Below are 18,384 nucleotides of genomic sequence, written 5' to 3' on the forward strand. Positions count from 1 at the left end.
TCTGATTGGTCTATGTCCTCCGCGTGTCTCACTTCCGGTTTTAGGGGCACAGCATGGGATTGGAAGACTCTGCTCCGGAAGTACTACTCAAGGCGGGCCTTGCGGGGCGCCTGGAATCGCAGAGTGGTCAGCAGCATGGCCGCCCGGCTCGGGGTGAGGAAATGGGGGGCAGTGCCGGCAGCTGCTTGCCGGAACCCTCTGGCCTCCTCCCGGCGGTGGTCACGGGCCTCAGCAGACAGCGTGTACGACGTGGTGGTGTCCGGCGGAGGCCTGGTGGGAGCTGCCATGGCCTGTGCCTTGGGTAAGGGCATCTAGAGGCCGATTTGGGCGGGGGACTGGCCGTGGAGGGCGTCGGGGGTAGTGGGAGGAACTGCTTGTTTCGTTCAAAGACCAAGTGTCCTCGGTCCAGCGGTGGTTTACAGCCCTCCTGGAAGAGCGGAGGCTCCGGGACGTGCGGCGGACGTTCTCACGGGGTTGCAGTCCCTTGGGGGTCAAAAGTGGGCGGGGCATACGAGTCCCTTCTAAGGGAAAAGCCTGCCCCGGGTTACTTAGATGTGAGCGCCGTTCTGAGGCACCGCGCGTTGTAGCATTGGGCTAGGTGTTTTGGTCTTTTTTTGTTTTTTAAGAACAGCTTTATAGCCAGGAGCTGGTAGCACACACCTATAACCCTCAGGAGCTACTCAGCTACTCAGGAGGCTGAGATCTAGGGTCATGGTTTGAAGCAAGCCCAGACAGGAAAGTCTGAGACTCGTGCCTGCAGTTAACCAGCAAAATGCCAGAAATGGAGGTGTAGCTCAAGTGATAGTGAGCACTTGCCTTTTGAAGGTGGCAGGGAGGAAAATATTATCTACCCTTGAATTAAATTTCACGTATCCTGCTTTACATTTTTTATTTAAGTCTACACTTCCGTATGGCTATAGATACGTTATCGGTATTGTTTTGGTTTTTTTGTTTTGTTTTTGGGCAGTCCTTGCGGTTGAACTCGGAGCCTTGTACTTATTAGACAAGCTCTCAACAACTTAAACCATGCTCCCAATCCATTTTTGCTAGCTTCATGTTTTTGGTGTTGGTGGCTGGGCTTGAACTGGTTCCTAGTTAATTTTTTGGATAGAGCCTTATGCTTTGGCTCAGGTTAGCCTTGGGCCTTGATCCTCCTGCATTAGCAAATTTCTCAGGCTGCCCTCAGTTCATGTTACCCTGAGTGCTGGGATTATAGGCTTATGCTACCACACCTAGTTTTAAATTCTATTGCTTTGTGGAGAAGTATAGTTCTGGGATTTGAACTTGGCCTCAATTACTAGACTCTACCATTTGACCACACCTGTAGCCCTTAGGTCTATTGCTTTTACAACCCTGGAGTGGTTTTCAGAGATTGAACTTAAGCTGGTCATTGGTGACATCTATCTGTAATCCCAGCACTTGGGAGATGGAGGTTGGAGGATTGTGAGTTATAGGGCCAACCTGGCTACATAGTGAGTTATAGGCTGGCTTGGGTTACAGAGCAAGATATTAATTCTTAGATTTAGAATAACTCAGGTAGGGCTGGGAATGTGGCTCAGTGATAGAGTCCCTGCCTAGCATGCATGAAGCCCTGGGTTTGATTCCTCAGCACCACATACACAGAAAAAGCCAGAAGTGGCACTGTGGCTCAAGTGGTAGATACTAGCCTTGAGCAAAAGAAGCTCAGAGACAGTGCCCAGGCCCTGAATTCAAGCTCCATGACTGGCAAAAATAAAAGGAATAACTCAAGCAAAGATAGGAATTAAGATGTGCAAAAGCATATAGGATATATAGTATAAAATAAGATCTCCATTTTTGGTTCTTAGCCACCCAGCTCTGAAAGACAGTTACTAGCAGTTTGTTTTAAGAGTGAAGTCTGGCTTCTACTTCCAGGAACTCTGATTCAGTTTATCAAGATCATACCCAGGGAGCTTTACTTTTTTTCTTTGTTCTTTTTTTTTTTTGGCCAGTCCTGGGGCTTGGACTCAGGGCTAAGCCACAGCACCACTTCTGGCCTTTTTTTTTTTTTTTTTTTTTTGTATATATGTGGTGCTGGAGCCGAACCCAGGGCTTCATGTATATGAGGCAAGCACTCTTGCTGCTAGGCCATATTCCCAGTCCCCAGAGCTTTACTTTTTGTTTTTTGTTTTTTGTTTTTTTTTTTACCAGTCCTGGGCCTTGAACTCAGGGCCTGAGCACTGTCCCTGGCTTCCTTTTGCTCAAGGCTAGCACTCTGCCACTTGAGCTACAGCGCCACTTCTGGCCATTTCTGTATATGTGGTGCTGGGGAATCGAACCCAGGGCCTCATGTATACGAGGCAAGCTTTCTTGCCACTAGGCCATATCCCCAGCCCCAGAGCTTTACTTTTTAATAAATCACTCAAGAGATCAATTCTCCCTTGGCTTTCTTGCTCACATCTGTCACATTAATCACTTGAACCATGCCTGTAGTCTTACATTTTTCCTGACTTTAATGTCTGGGCTGGCTTCTAGATTAGCAATCCTCAGATCTCAGCCTCCTGAATAGCTTGTGTATAATTTTTAGAGAGATTTTTCTTTTGCCCGGGCTGGCTTTGAACTGTATCCAGGGAGTCTTCATTGCCGTTTAACTGGGAGGTGGGATTTTAGAGAGATTTGTGTATAATTTTTAAAGGCTTCTGAACAGCTGGGACTGCTGTGCCAGGCCCTCTTATATTGTTTGGAAGTATTTTCTCTGGTATGTTTGCTTTAACTTTTCTAACATATTAAGTAGCTAAACAATAAAATCCAACCCCCCACTATATTGTCCATTTCTGCATAGAAAAATGGAATCCTTTTCCTGTTTATACAGATCTTGTCTCATCTAACAGGTACAGGGTCTACTTTATGCACTTGCAGCATCTGTGGTTAGAAATAACAGCCACAAGGGGAAGAACCGGTTGTCATCCCTAGGAACTTTAGAATCTAGTGAAGAGGAAGATCAGTATCAAATTAAAGGAAAAATGAAATGCGAGTTTTCAGAGGAAAAAGCAGCTGATGTGCCCAGGGGAGACAGTCCCAGGGTCGGGTGTGAAGAACACGCATGGGAGGTGGGATCACACAGCACTGCACTGTCCTGGAATCAAGGCCCAAGGGCTGTGGACTAGAAGGCAGAAGTCTGCAGTCCGCACTGCAGTGCAGCTGCTGCCCAGTGAGAGGCAGGGCCCTTCTCCACAGCCTCCTGGTCCATGGAGCTGCTTCGATTTTCACACCTCCTGGTGTGTGGATGGTAATGGTGCTCTCTTCCCATTTATATTTGGAACCATTAAAAAAAAAAAAGGAGTAGAGGGGCTGGGGGTATGGATCAATGGTAGAGCACTTGTGGGAAGCCCTGACTTCAAACCCCAGAATGGTTCCCCCCTACCCCCCAAAAATGAATAAAGATTTGTGGGTTGTTTTTTTTAAGGAAAGCCCTTCTCTCTCTCTGGTAATCATGCTACAAGTTGATTGATTAGTAATTAAGTTCCCAGTTCTTGTTGTTTGGTTTTGCCCATCCTGGGGCTTGAACTCAGATCCTGGGTACTGCCCCTGAGCCTCTTTGTTCTCAAGGCTAACACTGTACCACTTGAGCCACAGCACCACTTTAGTTTTTGAGTGGTTAATTGGAGATAAGAGTCTCATGGGGACTTTCTGCCCAGGCTGGCTTAGAACCACAATCCTCAGATCTCAGCCTCCTGAGTAGCTAGGATTATAGGCATGAGCTACCAGTGCCCAGCTCTCAAATCATTTCTTTATGGTGAAAACTTTTTAAATCCCTTTTAGCTTTTTGTTTGTTTTTGTCAGTAGTGAGGCTTGAACTCAGAGACTAGGCACCATCCCTGGGCTTTTTTTTTGTCTAAGGCAAGGGCCCTACCACTTCAAGCCACAGCACCACTTCCAGTTTTCTGGTGGTTAATTGAAGATAAGAGTCTCATAGACTTTTCCTGCCAGAGCTGGCTTTGAACTGCAGTACTCAGATCTCAGTCTCTTGAATAGCTAGGATTACAGATGTGCCCGGCTCCTTTCTGGCTTTTTTAAATGTATGGTAAAAGATATGTAAAACACAGTTGCCCTACTACAGATGAATGGATTAAAAAAAATGTGATACCTGTACACAACGGAATTTTACACTGCCACTGAAAAGGATAAAATAATGGCATTCGCTGGAAAATGGATGAAACTAGAACAAATCCTGTTGAGTGAGACAAGCCCTGATATGCTGGTATTAGAATTAAAATGCCAAGAGATAGAACAAAGTAAAACAGGTCTTAAGATACCAAAATACAGTACAAAGAAAAGAGGGCACAGAATGAGTGGAAAGCGTGTGAAAATAACAACTAATAATAATAATAACATAGCAGAAGGGACTATCGGCTACATTGGACACTGATAAAAGTGAATTAAGTAACTCATGGGCAGGGATGGGATGGAAGGAATGAGTGAAAGAGATAACATGTTACTAAACAAAAGGAAAGTAGTGTATATACCATCTGAAATGGAAGAAATGATTTTGTTGTTAAAAGTCATAGACTTCATAAGCTATGTAGAGTAGAATGATAATTTTCATCATTGTGAAAGTTAAAATGGGTACTGTGAAATATATGCAGTAACTTAAACCTAATAAAAATAAACAAATAAATAAAATGTATGGTACAGGGGCTGGGATTGTGGTTTAGTGGTAGAGTGCTGGCCTAGCATGCAGAAGCCCTGGGTTCGATTCCTTAGTACCACATAAACAGAAAAAGCTGCAGGTGGCTCTGTGGCTCAAATGGTGAAGTGTGCTACCTTAAACAAAAGAAGCTCAGGGCTCTGCCCAGGCCCTGATTTAAATCCCCAGGGCCAAAAAATTAATTAGATAAAATGCATGGTACATTATTATGAGTAGGCACCCTGATTCTTGGCTTTCCTGAATTGTTGCTTCTGGTTTGTTTATTTCTTTTTTCTTTTTTTCAGGATATGATCTTCACTTTCATGACAAGAAAATCCTCTTGCTAGAAGCAGGTCCAAAGAAAGAACTGGAGAAATTGCCAGAAACTTACAGTAACAGGGTCAGCACCATTTCCCTTGGCTCTGCAACACTTCTGAATAGTGAGTAGAAGATCGCTCCGCCAGGTCCAACTCCATTCCCATTATAGATAAAGCTCTGGTGTCAGGTGAGCTGAGCCTATCTGAACTAATTGTCAACATCCACTCTCCATTCCAAGTCAGCCCTGAAGCAGGCTGGGGAGCCAGCATGTTAAACATGTTTTGGGTTTAGAAGTGTGTGCACACAGAATGTGTTAGTTCTAAGGTCTCTGTCAGATATTACTCCCACCCCATCAAAAGTAAACGTTTGCATTATCTCCAGTCTTTTATATTCCTTCTTTTTCCTCTTAACACTTAACTACCTGACATTATATTATGTTCTGGTTTGTCTCTCTGTAGAAAGGACTTTGCCCTTTTTTTTTCCTTTGTGCCAGTACGGGGAGTTGAACTCAAGGCCTCATGTCCTGGCTTAGCTTTCCCACTCAAGGCTGGTGCTCTTTTGAGCCACACCTCCACTTCTAGCTCTTTGCTGGTTGAGATAAGAGTCTCTTGAGTTTGTCTACTTGTGCCAGCTTCAAACCCAGATCCTTAAGCCTTCTGAGAAACTAGGATCACAAATAGGAGCTACTGCTGCCAGTTCTTCTCCCAGCTCTGCTCAGTACCGAAAATTATAACTGGTACACAGTAGGTATTCAGTAAAAATTACTCAAAGAATACATCTACTCAGTGGCATTAAGACTAAAATAAATAGACACAGTAGCTCAAGGCCTAGCTATTTGTCAGTCAGAGATTGGGTGATTGTGATTCGTGGCCAGCCAGGGCATAAAAGTCAGTGAGACTCCATGTGAATCAGTGGCTGGGCCCGGGCACACATGATATTGCACCCACAGGGGAAGCAGTGGCTGGTCACAGAGCTGTGCACCTGATACCCTCAGTGACCCAGGGCCACACAAAGCATAAAGCAAGACTACGACCCTGTGTTGGTGGCTCACACCTGTAATCCTAGCTACTCAGGAGGCTAAGATCTGAGGGTCATGCTTCATAGCCAGCCCGGGCAGGAAGTGAGACTCTTTATTTTCTCTTAACCCCCAGAAAACGGGCAGTGGAGCTGTGTCTCAAAGTGGTAGCATCCTAATCTTGAGCAAAAGCAGCTCAGGGACAGCTCCTGGGCCCTGAGTTCAAGCCCCATCACTGACCCCTTCCCCCCACCAAAAAAAAAAATATATATATATAAGAGAGACTGCCTGTACATTTAAAATAACCAATGCAAAAAGGGACTGGAAAGTAGTAGAATGCCTGCCTAGCAAGGGTGAGACTGAATCCAATACCCAGCACCATCAAAAAGAAAGTTAAAAACAAAAGTCTTTGTGGAGTGTTTATAACTAATGAAGTTGAATAAAGAACATAGGTGTAGATTTCCTTTTTATTCCCCAGACTTGCACATGATGTGGCCTCTGTAATCTAGAGCTGGGAAACAGAGTAGCTTAGTTCCTAGCACCAAACAAGAGAACACTGGAAACCATCTTAAGATGGAGATTCAAGGGAGCCCAGGACCCTGTGAGGTTATGGTGGTCCATAGATGTTCTGTTTTGTAGGTTTTGGTGCCTGGGACCACATCTGCAGCATGAGATACCGACCTTTCCGGCGAATGCAGGTGCCTCCTTTACCCTCTCACTTTTGGTAAAACGTCTTCTTCTAAGATATCAGAGTCTGCATTCTGTAGGTTTTCTGTGAATGGAATCAAAGTTCAAATTAAGTTGGGTACAAGGTGGAGGGGAAGGAAAAATTCTGGAACATCTTACTTACATCTTTTGCAAGACAATTTGTGATTTTCTCCTCTTAGGAAGGTGATACTTTATTTCTATTTGAAGTCATGTTTGTTTGTTTGTTTTTCCCCCTTGGTTCTAATTCAGACTTTCCTTTGTGTTTCAAGGTGTGGGATGCCTGCTCAGAGGCCTTGATAATGTTCGATAAGGATAACTTAGATGACATGGGCTATGTAGTGGAGAATGACGTCATCATGCATGCGCTCACTAAGCAGCTGGACGCTGTGTCAGGTGAGGCACCATCTCATCCATTTTCTGCTTACTCCCTGGAAGGGAAGTGACCTACGTTAGAAGAAAGCTCCCCTCTGTAGATACTAAATGTCCACTGGGAAGAAATTCTGTGCAAAAATGCACCTTTTTTTGTTGTTGTTGTTTTCTTTTTTTGCCAGTCTTGAGGCTTGGGACTCAGGGCCTGAGCACTGTCCCTGGCTTCTTTTTGCTTGCACCCTACCTCTTGAGCCACAAGGCCACTTCTGGCTTTTTCTGTTTATGTGGTGGTGAAGAATCAAACCCAGGACTTCATGCATGCTAGGCAAGCACTCTACGACTAAGCCACATTCCCAGCCCCAAATGCACCCATTGTAAGTGTACAATTCAGTAACTTTTGGTCTATTTATAGTGTTCTACAAACGTCACCACAATGTGATTTTAGAACATTGGCATCCCTCATTAGGAAAGCTCATTCAGAAGGAAACCTCATACCCACTTATAATCATTCTTCATTCATCTGATTGCGTCTTTCTAGATTTCCTATTCTGGGCAATTCATATAAATGGAATTAAACAGACTTCTCTCTTGGGGCATATTTTTGAGGCTCCTATATGTACTTTATCTCTTTTTATTGCAAATAGGTTCAATTATACAGATATACCAATTTTTATTTATTATTTCATCAGTTGGTGGGCATTGGAGCTGTTTCTACTTTTTGACATGCCCCTTGGTTTTGGTTTTTGTTGTTGTTATTTGTCAGTGATAGGGCTTGAACTCAGGCTCTGGGCACTGTCATGAATTCTTTTGTTCAAGGCTTGTGCTCTACCACTTTGAACCACAGCGCCACTTTCAGTTTTCAGGTGGTTAATTAGAGATGAGAGTCTCACAGACTCCTGCCTGGGCTGGCTTCGAAATGTGATCCTCAGATCTCAGCCTCCTGAGTAGCTAGGATTACAGGCATGAGCCACCAGCACCTGACACCCCTTCTTTTATGTTGTTATTACTTTTCAAACCTACTTTTTTTTTTTTTGCCAGTCCTGGGGCTTGAACTCAGGGCCTGAGCACTGTCCCTGGCTTCTTTTTGCTCAAGGCTAGCACTCTGCCAACTTGAGCCACAGTGTCACTTCCAGCTTTTTCTGTATATGTGGTGCTGAGGAATCAAATCCAGGGGTTTATGTATATGAGGCAAGTACTCTACCACTAGGCCATATTCCCAGCCCCCTACTTTTTTTCTTATATAAAACAGTAAAGAATAAGCTATTGCTGTCCAAGGACCTTGCCTTCTGTTTCCTTACAGCTCTTTCCTCAGGCATTTGGGCCAGTTTTCTAATACTTTTTTTTCTTTATCTTTTGACCTCCCCAGACCGAGTGACAGTTCTCTACAGGAGCAAAGCTGTTGGCTATGCCTGGCCTGGTCCATTTTCCATGGCAGACTCCAGCCCTTGGGTCCATATTACCCTAGGTGATGGCAGCACCCTCCAGACCAAATTGTTGGTAGTTGAAGATTCTTATTTTGCCAGCGATCTTGCATGATATACCTTACCTTACATTCCGGGGCCTCTAGATTTAGAACTAAGCTATGGATCCACTTTGGGTGACAATTTTGGCTAGATAATGGCAAGTACATAGTCAAGGCAACTCAAGATAGTCTTCAGAAAGCAATCTCTTGGATCTTAGAGGGTCATGAATTAGAAGAAAGATAGCTGCCAAGCACTGGTGGTTCGCGCCTATAATCCTAGCTACTCAGGAGGCCAAGATCTGAAGATCACAGTTGGAAGCCAGCCTGGGCAGGAAATTCTGTGAGACTCTTATCTTTGATTTACTAGCAAAAAGCTGGAGGTGGAGTGGTGGCTCAAGTAGTGGGCTGCTGGCCTTGAACATAAAACCTAGGGATAGCACCCAGGCCCTGAGTACAAGCCTCAGTACCAGCACAAACAACAAAAAAAGAAAGCCATGCCTCACAGGACCTGGAATTGAAGCTGTTCTTCTCAGGAATCCTGATGTCATTCATCTTCCTGTGGCTTTTTTTTTTTTTTTTTTTTTTTTGCTCAAGGCTAGCACTCTGCCAACTCGAGCCACAGTGCCATTTCTGGCCTTTTCTATATATGTGGTGCTGAGGAATCAAACCTAGGGCTTCATGTGTACAAGGCAAGCGTTCTTGCCACTAGGCCATATTCCCAGCCCTGTGGCTCTCATTTCTTCTTGTGCTTCTGTCGCCAGCTTCCCTTTGCACATGGCTGCCATTCTAGTGCCTCTCCTGTTCTAGTTCAGATATTAGGAAAATCTGACTGAGTTTACTCTCTGGCTGGCACCTCTTGGGTCAGATGTCCACTCGCCCGGTTTCGTTTACATATTAGCTCGGGCCGAGTTTACATCTTGTAGTGCTATCCCTGTATCCTGCTATGATCAGAGCAAGCCTGATAAAATGTGTCCTGCCACAACAGTTGCCATTAGAGAAGACTCCATGGGAGAGAGAAACTTGTGGAGCAGTTTGATTCATGAAGCACTTGTCAGACTGAGCAGATTCTCCTCTCCACACAGATTGGTGCTGATGGTCACAACTCAGGCGTTCGGCAGGCTGCAGGCATCCAGAACGTTAGCTGGAACTATGACCAGTCGGCTGTCGTGGCTACCCTGCATTTATCAGAGGTTAGATCCAGAGCTGCCATCCGGAATCATAATCCTAGCCAATCAATTCTGCTCACAAGAACCTTTCTCCTCTCTGGTAGGCCACAGAAAACAATGTAGCCTGGCAGCGATTTCTTCCCTCTGGTCCTATCGCTCTGCTCCCGGTAAGAGATCCTTCGCCATTCTGCCCTTCTTCTCAGCCTATCTTTTGGTTTCAAGGAAATATCCCCCAGACTAGTGTTGTTCCCTCTTCCCATCTTCCTTGATGGCAGAGCCCCCAATTCAGAGAACTTTTAGCCTGGAACCTGTTGTTTTGACACAGCTCTCGGACACCCTGAGTTCCTTGGTGTGGTCCACGTCCCATGATCATGCAGCCGAGTTGGTCAGCATGCACGAGGAGGAGTTCATGGATGCCATTAACTCTGCCTTCGTGAGTATCTGCTTTTCCAGCTACCTCACTCCACAATAAGGATATTCACATAGAATGTGTAGAATATAGCTAGAAGATTGTACGTACTGAACACATGGTAATAATTATTCTAGGGTAGGCACAATCTGTAGATAATAAAAGGCACCAGTAATTTTGGAGCTTAAATAGTCCACGTTTACCTAAGATAATTGGTAACATTTTGGGGTTACTTACCATGTGACCAGGTTAAGATCGGCAAACCTTGAAGTTAGGTACTAGTCTTATCTTCATGTAGAGAGATTTGAACTTGCCTAAGGTCAAAAAGCTAGTGACATAGCTGGGTGCGCATGTTTTCAACCAAGCTCAGTACCTCACTAGGGATTTCATGCTGAAGAATTGAAACTCCACTGCTGTGGTAGCAGTAGGAATAGAAGGAACTGAACTTGCGGACCTGGATTCCAAGATTAGTGGTCACAGTCAGTTTAAGTATGTTAGGTAACCCTTAGCTTATTTTTCCTTATGGAAGTTTCATTGTTTGTCAGTCATAGGACTTGAATTCAGGGCCTGGGCACTGACCCTGAGCTCTTCAGCTCAAGGCTAGCCCTCTACCACTTGAGCCACAGCACCATTTCAGGTTTCTGGTTGTTAATTGCCCAGGCTGGCTCGGAACTGCAATCCTCAAATCTCAGCCTCCTAAGTAGCTAGGATCTCAGGCGTGAGCCACCAGCACCCCACTCCTTGTGGTGTTAATTCCCAGCTAGTCACTGGTCGCTTTTCACCTGTCTCCTATGTGCTGCCGCCGCCACTCAGTGGAGTGACACAAACCACACAGACTTCGTCGACTCAGCTGGCACCATGCTACAGTATGCTCTTGCCCTCCTGAAGCCCACTAAGGTCTCCGCTCGACAGTTACCCCCAAGTGTAGCCCGGGTGGATGCCAAAAGCAGAGTACTCTTTCCTCTGGGGTTGGGGCATGCTGCTGAGTACGTCCGGCCTCGGGTGGCGCTCATTGGGTAAGATAGCACTGGAGCGGGGCCTGTCTCTTCTCATTGTTGCCAGAGGCCACACCTGAGTGTTGCTTTCTTTTTAGTGATGCAGCCCACAGGGTCCATCCTCTGGCAGGACAAGGTGTGAACATGGGCTTTGGGGATATCTCCAGCTTGATGCGTCATCTCAGTGCTGCGGCCTTCAATGGGAAAGACTTGGGTAAGGGTCTGGGTATCCTGAGGTCATACAGGTAAAGATCAGAACCCTGCCGTAGCCATCAGTAGCTAAATGGGATGGGCATGATACGTTCACTACTGGGTCAAGGATTTGTCCTTTCCTTTTTCCCCTAGGCTCCATGAGCCATCTCACAGGTTACGAGACAGAGCGGCAGCGTCACAACACTGCTCTTTTGGCTGCTACGGACTTCCTAAAGAGGCTCTATTCTACCCGCGCCACGCCACTGGTGCTGCTCAGGACCTGGGGCTTGCAGGCCACTAATGCAGTGTCTCCCCTCAAAGTAAGAAGCCACTGTGACTTCATTATTCTTGCTCGCTGAGAACAAACTTGGGGGAAAAATATCTCTAAATTGCTTTGAATTCATTTTCTTGATTATAACTTTTTTTTCCTACCAGTCCTGGGGCTTGAACTCAGGGCCTGAGCACTGTCCCTGGCTGCTTTTTGCTCGATGCTAGCACTCTACCACTTGAGCCACAGCACCACTTCTGGCTTTTTCTGTGTATGTGGTGCTGAGGAATCGAAGCCAGGGCTTCATGAATGCTAGGCAAACACTACAGCTGAGCCACCTTCCCAGCCCCTGAAACATTTCTTTATCTGTACTTTTGATGATGATGAGCAAAGGAGATGTTGGGCTTCTCGGTGTTACGGCCCCCATCTAAGCAATAGTTTGGCAGGTAGGAAAGGACTTCTAAAAGAAGCTGACACTCTTTTTGCTGTTGGGCCATTTTTTCTCTCAAGGTGTCTTGAGAGGAGTGTCTATCTAGTACTTTAGCTGTTTTGCCTTAACCTCTGGATATTTCATTTTAAGGTATATTGGCACCATCCTCCCATTTGACAGCTGGCCCACCTGACAGCGTTCCTTTGTTTCATTTTCCTCCAGGAACAGATTATGGCCTTTGCCAGCAAGTGAGTGCTCCTCTTCAGAATACTACCTTGATGGAAAAAAGAACATCCTGCTGTGTGGTCATACTTCTGAGATTTAATAAATTTATACTACAATTCTTGTTTCTACTTTTCTTCTGCTTAATGGGTCTGTGGAGCCCAAATAATATTTTGTGTGTGTGCTGATAGTGGGGAATGTAACCGTTCCTTAGCTTTTTTGCTCAAGACTGGTAGACTGGTCTTCTACCACTTGAGCCACAGTTCCATTGTTTGTTTGTTTTGTTTTGTTTTTTGCTGCTAATTGGAAATAAGAGTCTTACAGACTTTCCTGCTTAGGCTGGTTTTGAACTGCAATACTCAGCTCTTAACCTCCTAGAATAGCTACAATTATAGGTGTGAGCCACCAGCTCCCAGCTTTCAAATATTTTATTTTATTTTTGGCTGGTCCTGGGGCTTCAAGTCAGTGCTTGGGGTCTGTCCCTGAGCCTCTCTGTACTCAAGGCTAGCGTTCTACCACGTGAGCCACAGTGCCATTTCAAGCTTTTTCTGAGTAGTTTATTAGAGATAAGAGTCTCACAGACTTTCCTTCCTTGACTGGCTTTGAACCGCCACCCGTGCCCAGCTTCAAATAATATTTTATTTGCCAAGAGAGGGGGGAAAAACCTGATGAAAAACTGTTGGGCCAGGCGCTGGTGGCTCACGCCTGTAATCCTAGCTGCTCAAGAGGCTGGAATGTGAGGATGGCTGTTCAAAGCCAGGCCAGGCAGAAACGTCTGTGAGACTCCTCCAACAAACTACTCAGAAAAGGCCAGAAGTGGTGCTGTGGCTCAAGTGGTAAGAGTCCTAGCCTTGAGCAGAAGCTCAGGAAGAGCACCCAGGCTCCAAGTTCAAGCCCCAGGACCACACACATAAAAGGAGAAAGATTATTGGATTTTTAAAAAGCATTTTATTACTTTAAAAAATCACCAAGATTCTCTCTAACTCTTATGTAATAACAATTCTTTCTAAGGAGTTTTTTTTTTAGTGCTGTTTATGAACTTAAACAATTTTTTATAAAGGTAAGAGAAATACTGATACATTTTTTGTTAGAATGCTGTTTAAAGTTAACATTAGAATGAAAATTAAATATTTTGTTACAGATACACTGGGCTATCTGGAGAAAAATAAAATTTTGTTAATGCTAGTTATTTTTCATAGCACCAGATTCCAGGTTGTTGTTTTTTTAACAGCTCCTCTCTGAGACACAGTTGTCTATTGAATAATAATTTTATTGCACAGGTTTAAAGACCTCAGGTACCAGGACAACTGGTTAGCCGCACAGATTATTCCACATTTAGTGGCAGACTGGTGGCCAGCAGAGGGAGCAGTGTGTTGCTATGAATTCTGCAGAACTCATTCTACTAGCAGAGGATTCTGGAAGAGATCTTTTGGTCTGTCAGATGTATACACTGTCAACATTTCATCCAAGATGCTAAGAACATGAAATGAGAAATAATCTGCTTTTTGAACCAGTCTAATCTATTCTTAGGAATGATTTTTTTTTTTTTTTTTTTTTTTTTTGGCCAGTCCTGGGCCTTGGACTCAGGGCCTGAGCACTGTCCCTGGCTTCTTCCCGCTCAAGGCTAGCACTCTGCCACTTGAGCCACAGCGCCGCTTCTGGCCGTTTTCTGTATATGTGGTGCTGGGGAAACGAACCTAGGGCCTCGTGTATCCGAGGCAGGCACTCTTGCCACTAGGCCATATCCCCAGCCCCTTAGGGATGATTTTTGAAGGGATGAGAAACCTATTTTCTCAGAGCAGCCTTCTAGGCAAATAAGGGAAATTTGTAAGTACAAAGTAAAACACTGTCAAAAACCTTCCCAGGGGCTGGGAATATGGCCTAGTGGTAAAGTGCTCCCCTCATGTACATGAAGCCCTGGGTTCGATTCCTCAGTACCACATATATAGAAAAAAGCCGGAAGTGGCGCTGTTGCTCAAAAGGTAAGAGTGCTAGCCTTGAGCAAAAAGAAGCCAGGGACAGTGCTCAGGCCCTGAGTCCATGCCCCAGGACTGGCAACAAAAACAAGTAAAAACCTTCCTGGAATTCCAGGAAAAAACTTGCCCTGAAAAAAATTGCTGTCTGTTAGAGACATGAGACAGGTCATCACACACACACACACACACACAGATACACATACACACACACACCCAGGTAAAGAGACCATTGCTCTTTAAAGTAAATAGCCACCAAAAAGGCAAGACAAGAACTTTAAGGCACACATTGCAAGGACCTTCTTCATTATAATCATCCTAGTAACACCATTTCTGTGTTCTAAGCCACATCTTTGATATACTAACACTTTCACAGAAATGAACTAGCAATTTTAGACGACCTAGAACGTTATGAAAGGCCCAAGGGGTACACTATCTGAGGTGGGTTTTTTTCCCAAGAAAAGTTTTCATTTCATATTGCACTAGTGGTTCATGCCTATAATCCTAGCTACTCAGGGAGCTGAGATCTGAGGACTATGGTTCAAAGCCAACTGGAGCAGGAAAGTCTGTGAGACTCTTATCTCTAATAAAGCACCAGAAAATGAAGTGAAGCTGTGGTAGAGTGCTAGCCTTGGACAAAAAGAGCACAGGGAAAGTGCCCAGACCCTGTGTTCAGCCCCACAACCCCCCTTCCAAATGGTTAAATCTCCAGATGTTCTAATTAAGGTAAACAGGAAATAGTAAATGTCTGAAGTATAGATGCATTCACCAAAGTTCTGAAGTTGTCTGGATGACCAAAGGCTTCTGTAGAGCACATGTACTTTACTAATTAATAAGTCTGCTTTTATGAGTAGCTTCAGAGTGAATCTGTGGCAAAAAAAAAAAAAGACCAGGAAATCTTACCTCCCTGGACTTGCCAGGCTAGCGGAGTCTTGAGCACAGCTTTTTTTTTTTTTGGCCAGTCCTGGGCCTTGGACTCAGGGCCTGAGCACTGTCCCTGGCTTCTTCCCGCTCAAGGCTAGCGCTCTGCCACTTGAGCCACAGCGCCGCTTCTGGCCGTTTTCTGCATATGTGGTGCTGGGGAATCGAACCTAGGGCCTCGTGTATCCGAGGCAGGCACTCTTGCCACTAGGCTATATCCCCAGCCCCAGCTTTTTTTTTTTTTAATCATACTTTATTTCTGTGATTTCCTCCTCAAACATGTAATCATTGAGTTTCTTTTGTTGTTGTTTTGTATTTTTTTTTTTGCCAGTCCTGGGGCTTGAACTCAGGCCTGAGCACTGTCCCTGGCTTCTTTTTGCTCAAGGCTAGCACTCTGTCACTTGAGCCACAGTGCCACATCTGGCCATTTTCTATATATGTGGTGCTGAGGAATTGAACCCAGGGCTTCATATATACGAGGCGAGCACTTTACCACTAGGCCATATTCCCAGCCTGAGTATTGCACACAGGTTAACTTACTGTTAAACTATAAGTGGATTGAAACCTCTCGGGGAATCTAGCAGTCCTGTAAAGATTTTGACAGGCCCAGAGTGCTCCTGCCCTGGCTCTGCGCCACCCCCACCCCCCCATTAGAGTTGGGCTTATAGCAGGCCTATCATGACAGAGTTGCAACCGAGACTTACTCCAAGGTTAAAAGCATCCGAGTTGTGTTTGGTGGCCACAGGGTTGCCTTGGGGTAGCATTGGTGTCTTCCCCCTCCATGTCTCAGAACTGTCATGGCTGCTGCAGAGAACAGACTTGGTTGGCCTTTGGTCTGTGTGGATTTTGTGACTAGGAAGATGGTTAAAGGCCCAAGCCTTCTAAAATCTGTTTAAAGTTGTCACCCTGCTTAAACCAGTAGGGCACCAGCCTACAAAAGCCAGAGTACTCAGAGTAAGCAACCAGGGAATACTGGGAGATTTCAAATGTCTTTAACCAGTCTGTGTAGAAATTTGCAGGCAACCCAGCTGGAGTGTGACAACCTGCCCAGGGGACTCTGAGAGATGCCACTACAGCTGCTTGCCTACATCACATGACTAAAGAAGCCTGCTGATTTGGGATGGAAGACACAGCCACTTTGGATTTGCTGAAGCTGAGACTTTTACATTGTCCTGAGCCTTTGCCCTCTTGATTGTTATTCATTTGTGCTCTCTTCCACCTGCCAGTAAGATTAAATGATATGATTTGATTTGAGGACATATGGATCTCATTTAGTCTGCTGTTCTCTAAGTGTTACAGCAGAACTCTGGAAAGTATTTGTAGGTCAATTCTCAACAAGTTACAGGTAAGCTCTACTCCTATTGTTCTCCTGTTGCTCTAATTGGAAATAAAAAGGGCTCTTATGGCTAAGACTCCTTGGATTGCAGTTCGAAGCCAGCCCAGGCAGGAAAAGAAATATATCCCTCTAAGACTCCATCTCCCAACTAACCAGCAAAGAGCCAGACTGAAAGCATGGCTCAAGAGAACCAGCCAAATACTGACAGCGGCACCATGGCTCAAGTGGTAGAGCACTAGCCTCGAGCAGAAGTGCTCAGGGACAGTGCCCAGGCCTTGAGTTCAAGTCCCGTGAATGCCAACTGGGACCAGCTATCAAGCAATGAGCACCTAGACCTTCAGGATGAGGTCTATCCTGCTGAGGAACTATGGAGAGGAGTAAGAGGAGATGAAGTCTCATCTTAAATGGAATCAATTTAAACTTGCCCTTCCAAAATTAATCAGAGCCGGGAGATCAAGAGGAATAGTTGTTTACCCACCTAATGTCCATACCTGTCCATTTTCCATCTGGACAGAAATTTGCATTCTTGCCTTTGTTTCTTGCTATTTGTATATATATATAGCCTCTGACTGGTTACTCCCAACCAGTCCACTATCCCTAAACACTTCCTTCCTGCCCCCAGTCCAGTTATTCCTCCTTCCTTGTAATGGGCCACAATTGGGTTTATGTTCCAAATGGAACTTTTCTGGCTTGGGCCCAGGGTGTGTTCTCCCATGTTGTTCATGTTAACTGGTCCTGTGAACTTGTCAGCCTTTTGTCTGACCTTTTTCTTTTAACAGGATAACATCCCTCACCCAGGACGCCACCTGGGAACTTGCAGTTCAAGGCCATCCTCTTACTACACTTCTCTTCCCAGTGCAGATCTGGACCCTGAAGACCCCAGGCCCAGTGATTCCTTGATGTGCCCAAGCTGTAGGAGGTAGCCAGAGGAGACCCTGACACCCGTTGGCCCTGATAACCATTTTTGTGGAAATGATGAGGACTTTTACCAACCGAACTGTCAAACAAATACTTCTTGGACAGTACCAGGCCATATGACGAATCAGGGACCCCTGACTACTTCATCCCTTCACAGCAGGAAGTAGCTCCAGAAGAAACGACCTCCGTCCATACTCCCGGCCTGGTACCCCTCCTCTGTTATTAATAAACAACAAATGGGGGAATGTTAGCATTTCCCTAGCCTCAGGTCCTCAGCTCCTCCCACTAGCCTCCAGATCCACCCATACCTAATGAGCCACTCCTACTCACTAGTAACTACTTACCCTTTACCCCCCATCCCCCCCCCAGAGAGAGAAGCTGCCACCTGGATAAGGTGTAGATGCCATGTAGCTCCCTCTCCTGTGGGAACTATGGCCCCACTAATAAACCTCCTTATGAACCTTCTTCTCCTGCCTGTGATTATCTCCGCATGGTCCTCTAGGATGGCTGGGACCTATGCTTTCACCAGTTTTTTGACAAAGGTGGTACATCTAGAAGTTATGCCATGAGACCATAAAGTATTTAGGAGTTGTCTTCAAAGACTGTGAAAGGCCTTGGGAATGGGAGATGAGACTACTGAGAAGGTAGATTTCAGCTCAACCTGAGCTTATAAACAGTGCAGTCCCTAAAGAAAATTGCTGCCTGAAAAATGTCTGAACAGAAGCTGAATAATAATCTCCTGGAAATTTTGGGGATTTCTGGGTTATGTAAAATGTAATTTTATCCTTGGGCTGTTTCTGATTCTAAAGATTATTTCATTATGTGTCAGCATTTTGGGGGGATGGCAACAGCCACAAAGGTGACCTTAGTAATAAGTCAGCTTGAGCCTGGCACATCGAGAGCTCACAAGCCCGATCACTTGAGCCTAGGAGTTTGAGGCCACCCTGAGCAACATAGTGCCTTGTGGGAAAATAACTTCTCTGACCAGTGGAAAACTTAGCCTTGGCACAGATGTTCTGATGCCTTATTAGCAAGCT

The 18,384-nt window shown here is 45.2% G+C and overlaps 1 protein-coding gene across 1 annotated transcript; it reads left to right on the forward strand.

Moving 5' to 3' along the window:
• The first annotated feature begins 123 nt into the window (after positions 1–123).
• Positions 124–12,337, forward strand: Coq6 (coenzyme Q6, monooxygenase). The gene is made up of 12 exons (XM_048362901.1): positions 124–301; positions 4,951–5,085; positions 6,618–6,676; positions 6,956–7,079; positions 8,422–8,552; positions 9,600–9,707; positions 9,788–9,850; positions 10,009–10,116; positions 10,906–11,108; positions 11,186–11,301; positions 11,433–11,599; positions 12,200–12,337. The coding sequence occupies exons 1-12, from the start codon at positions 136–138 to the stop codon at positions 12,227–12,229; spliced, it is 1,410 nt and encodes a 469-aa protein (XP_048218858.1). The 5' UTR covers positions 124–135; the 3' UTR covers positions 12,230–12,337.
• Positions 12,338–18,384: the final 6,047 nt, after the last annotated feature.

The sequence above is a fragment of the Perognathus longimembris genome, chromosome 14, assembly GCF_023159225.1.
Source record: "Perognathus longimembris pacificus isolate PPM17 chromosome 14, ASM2315922v1, whole genome shotgun sequence".
Lineage (NCBI taxonomy): Eukaryota > Metazoa > Chordata > Mammalia > Rodentia > Heteromyidae > Perognathus > Perognathus longimembris.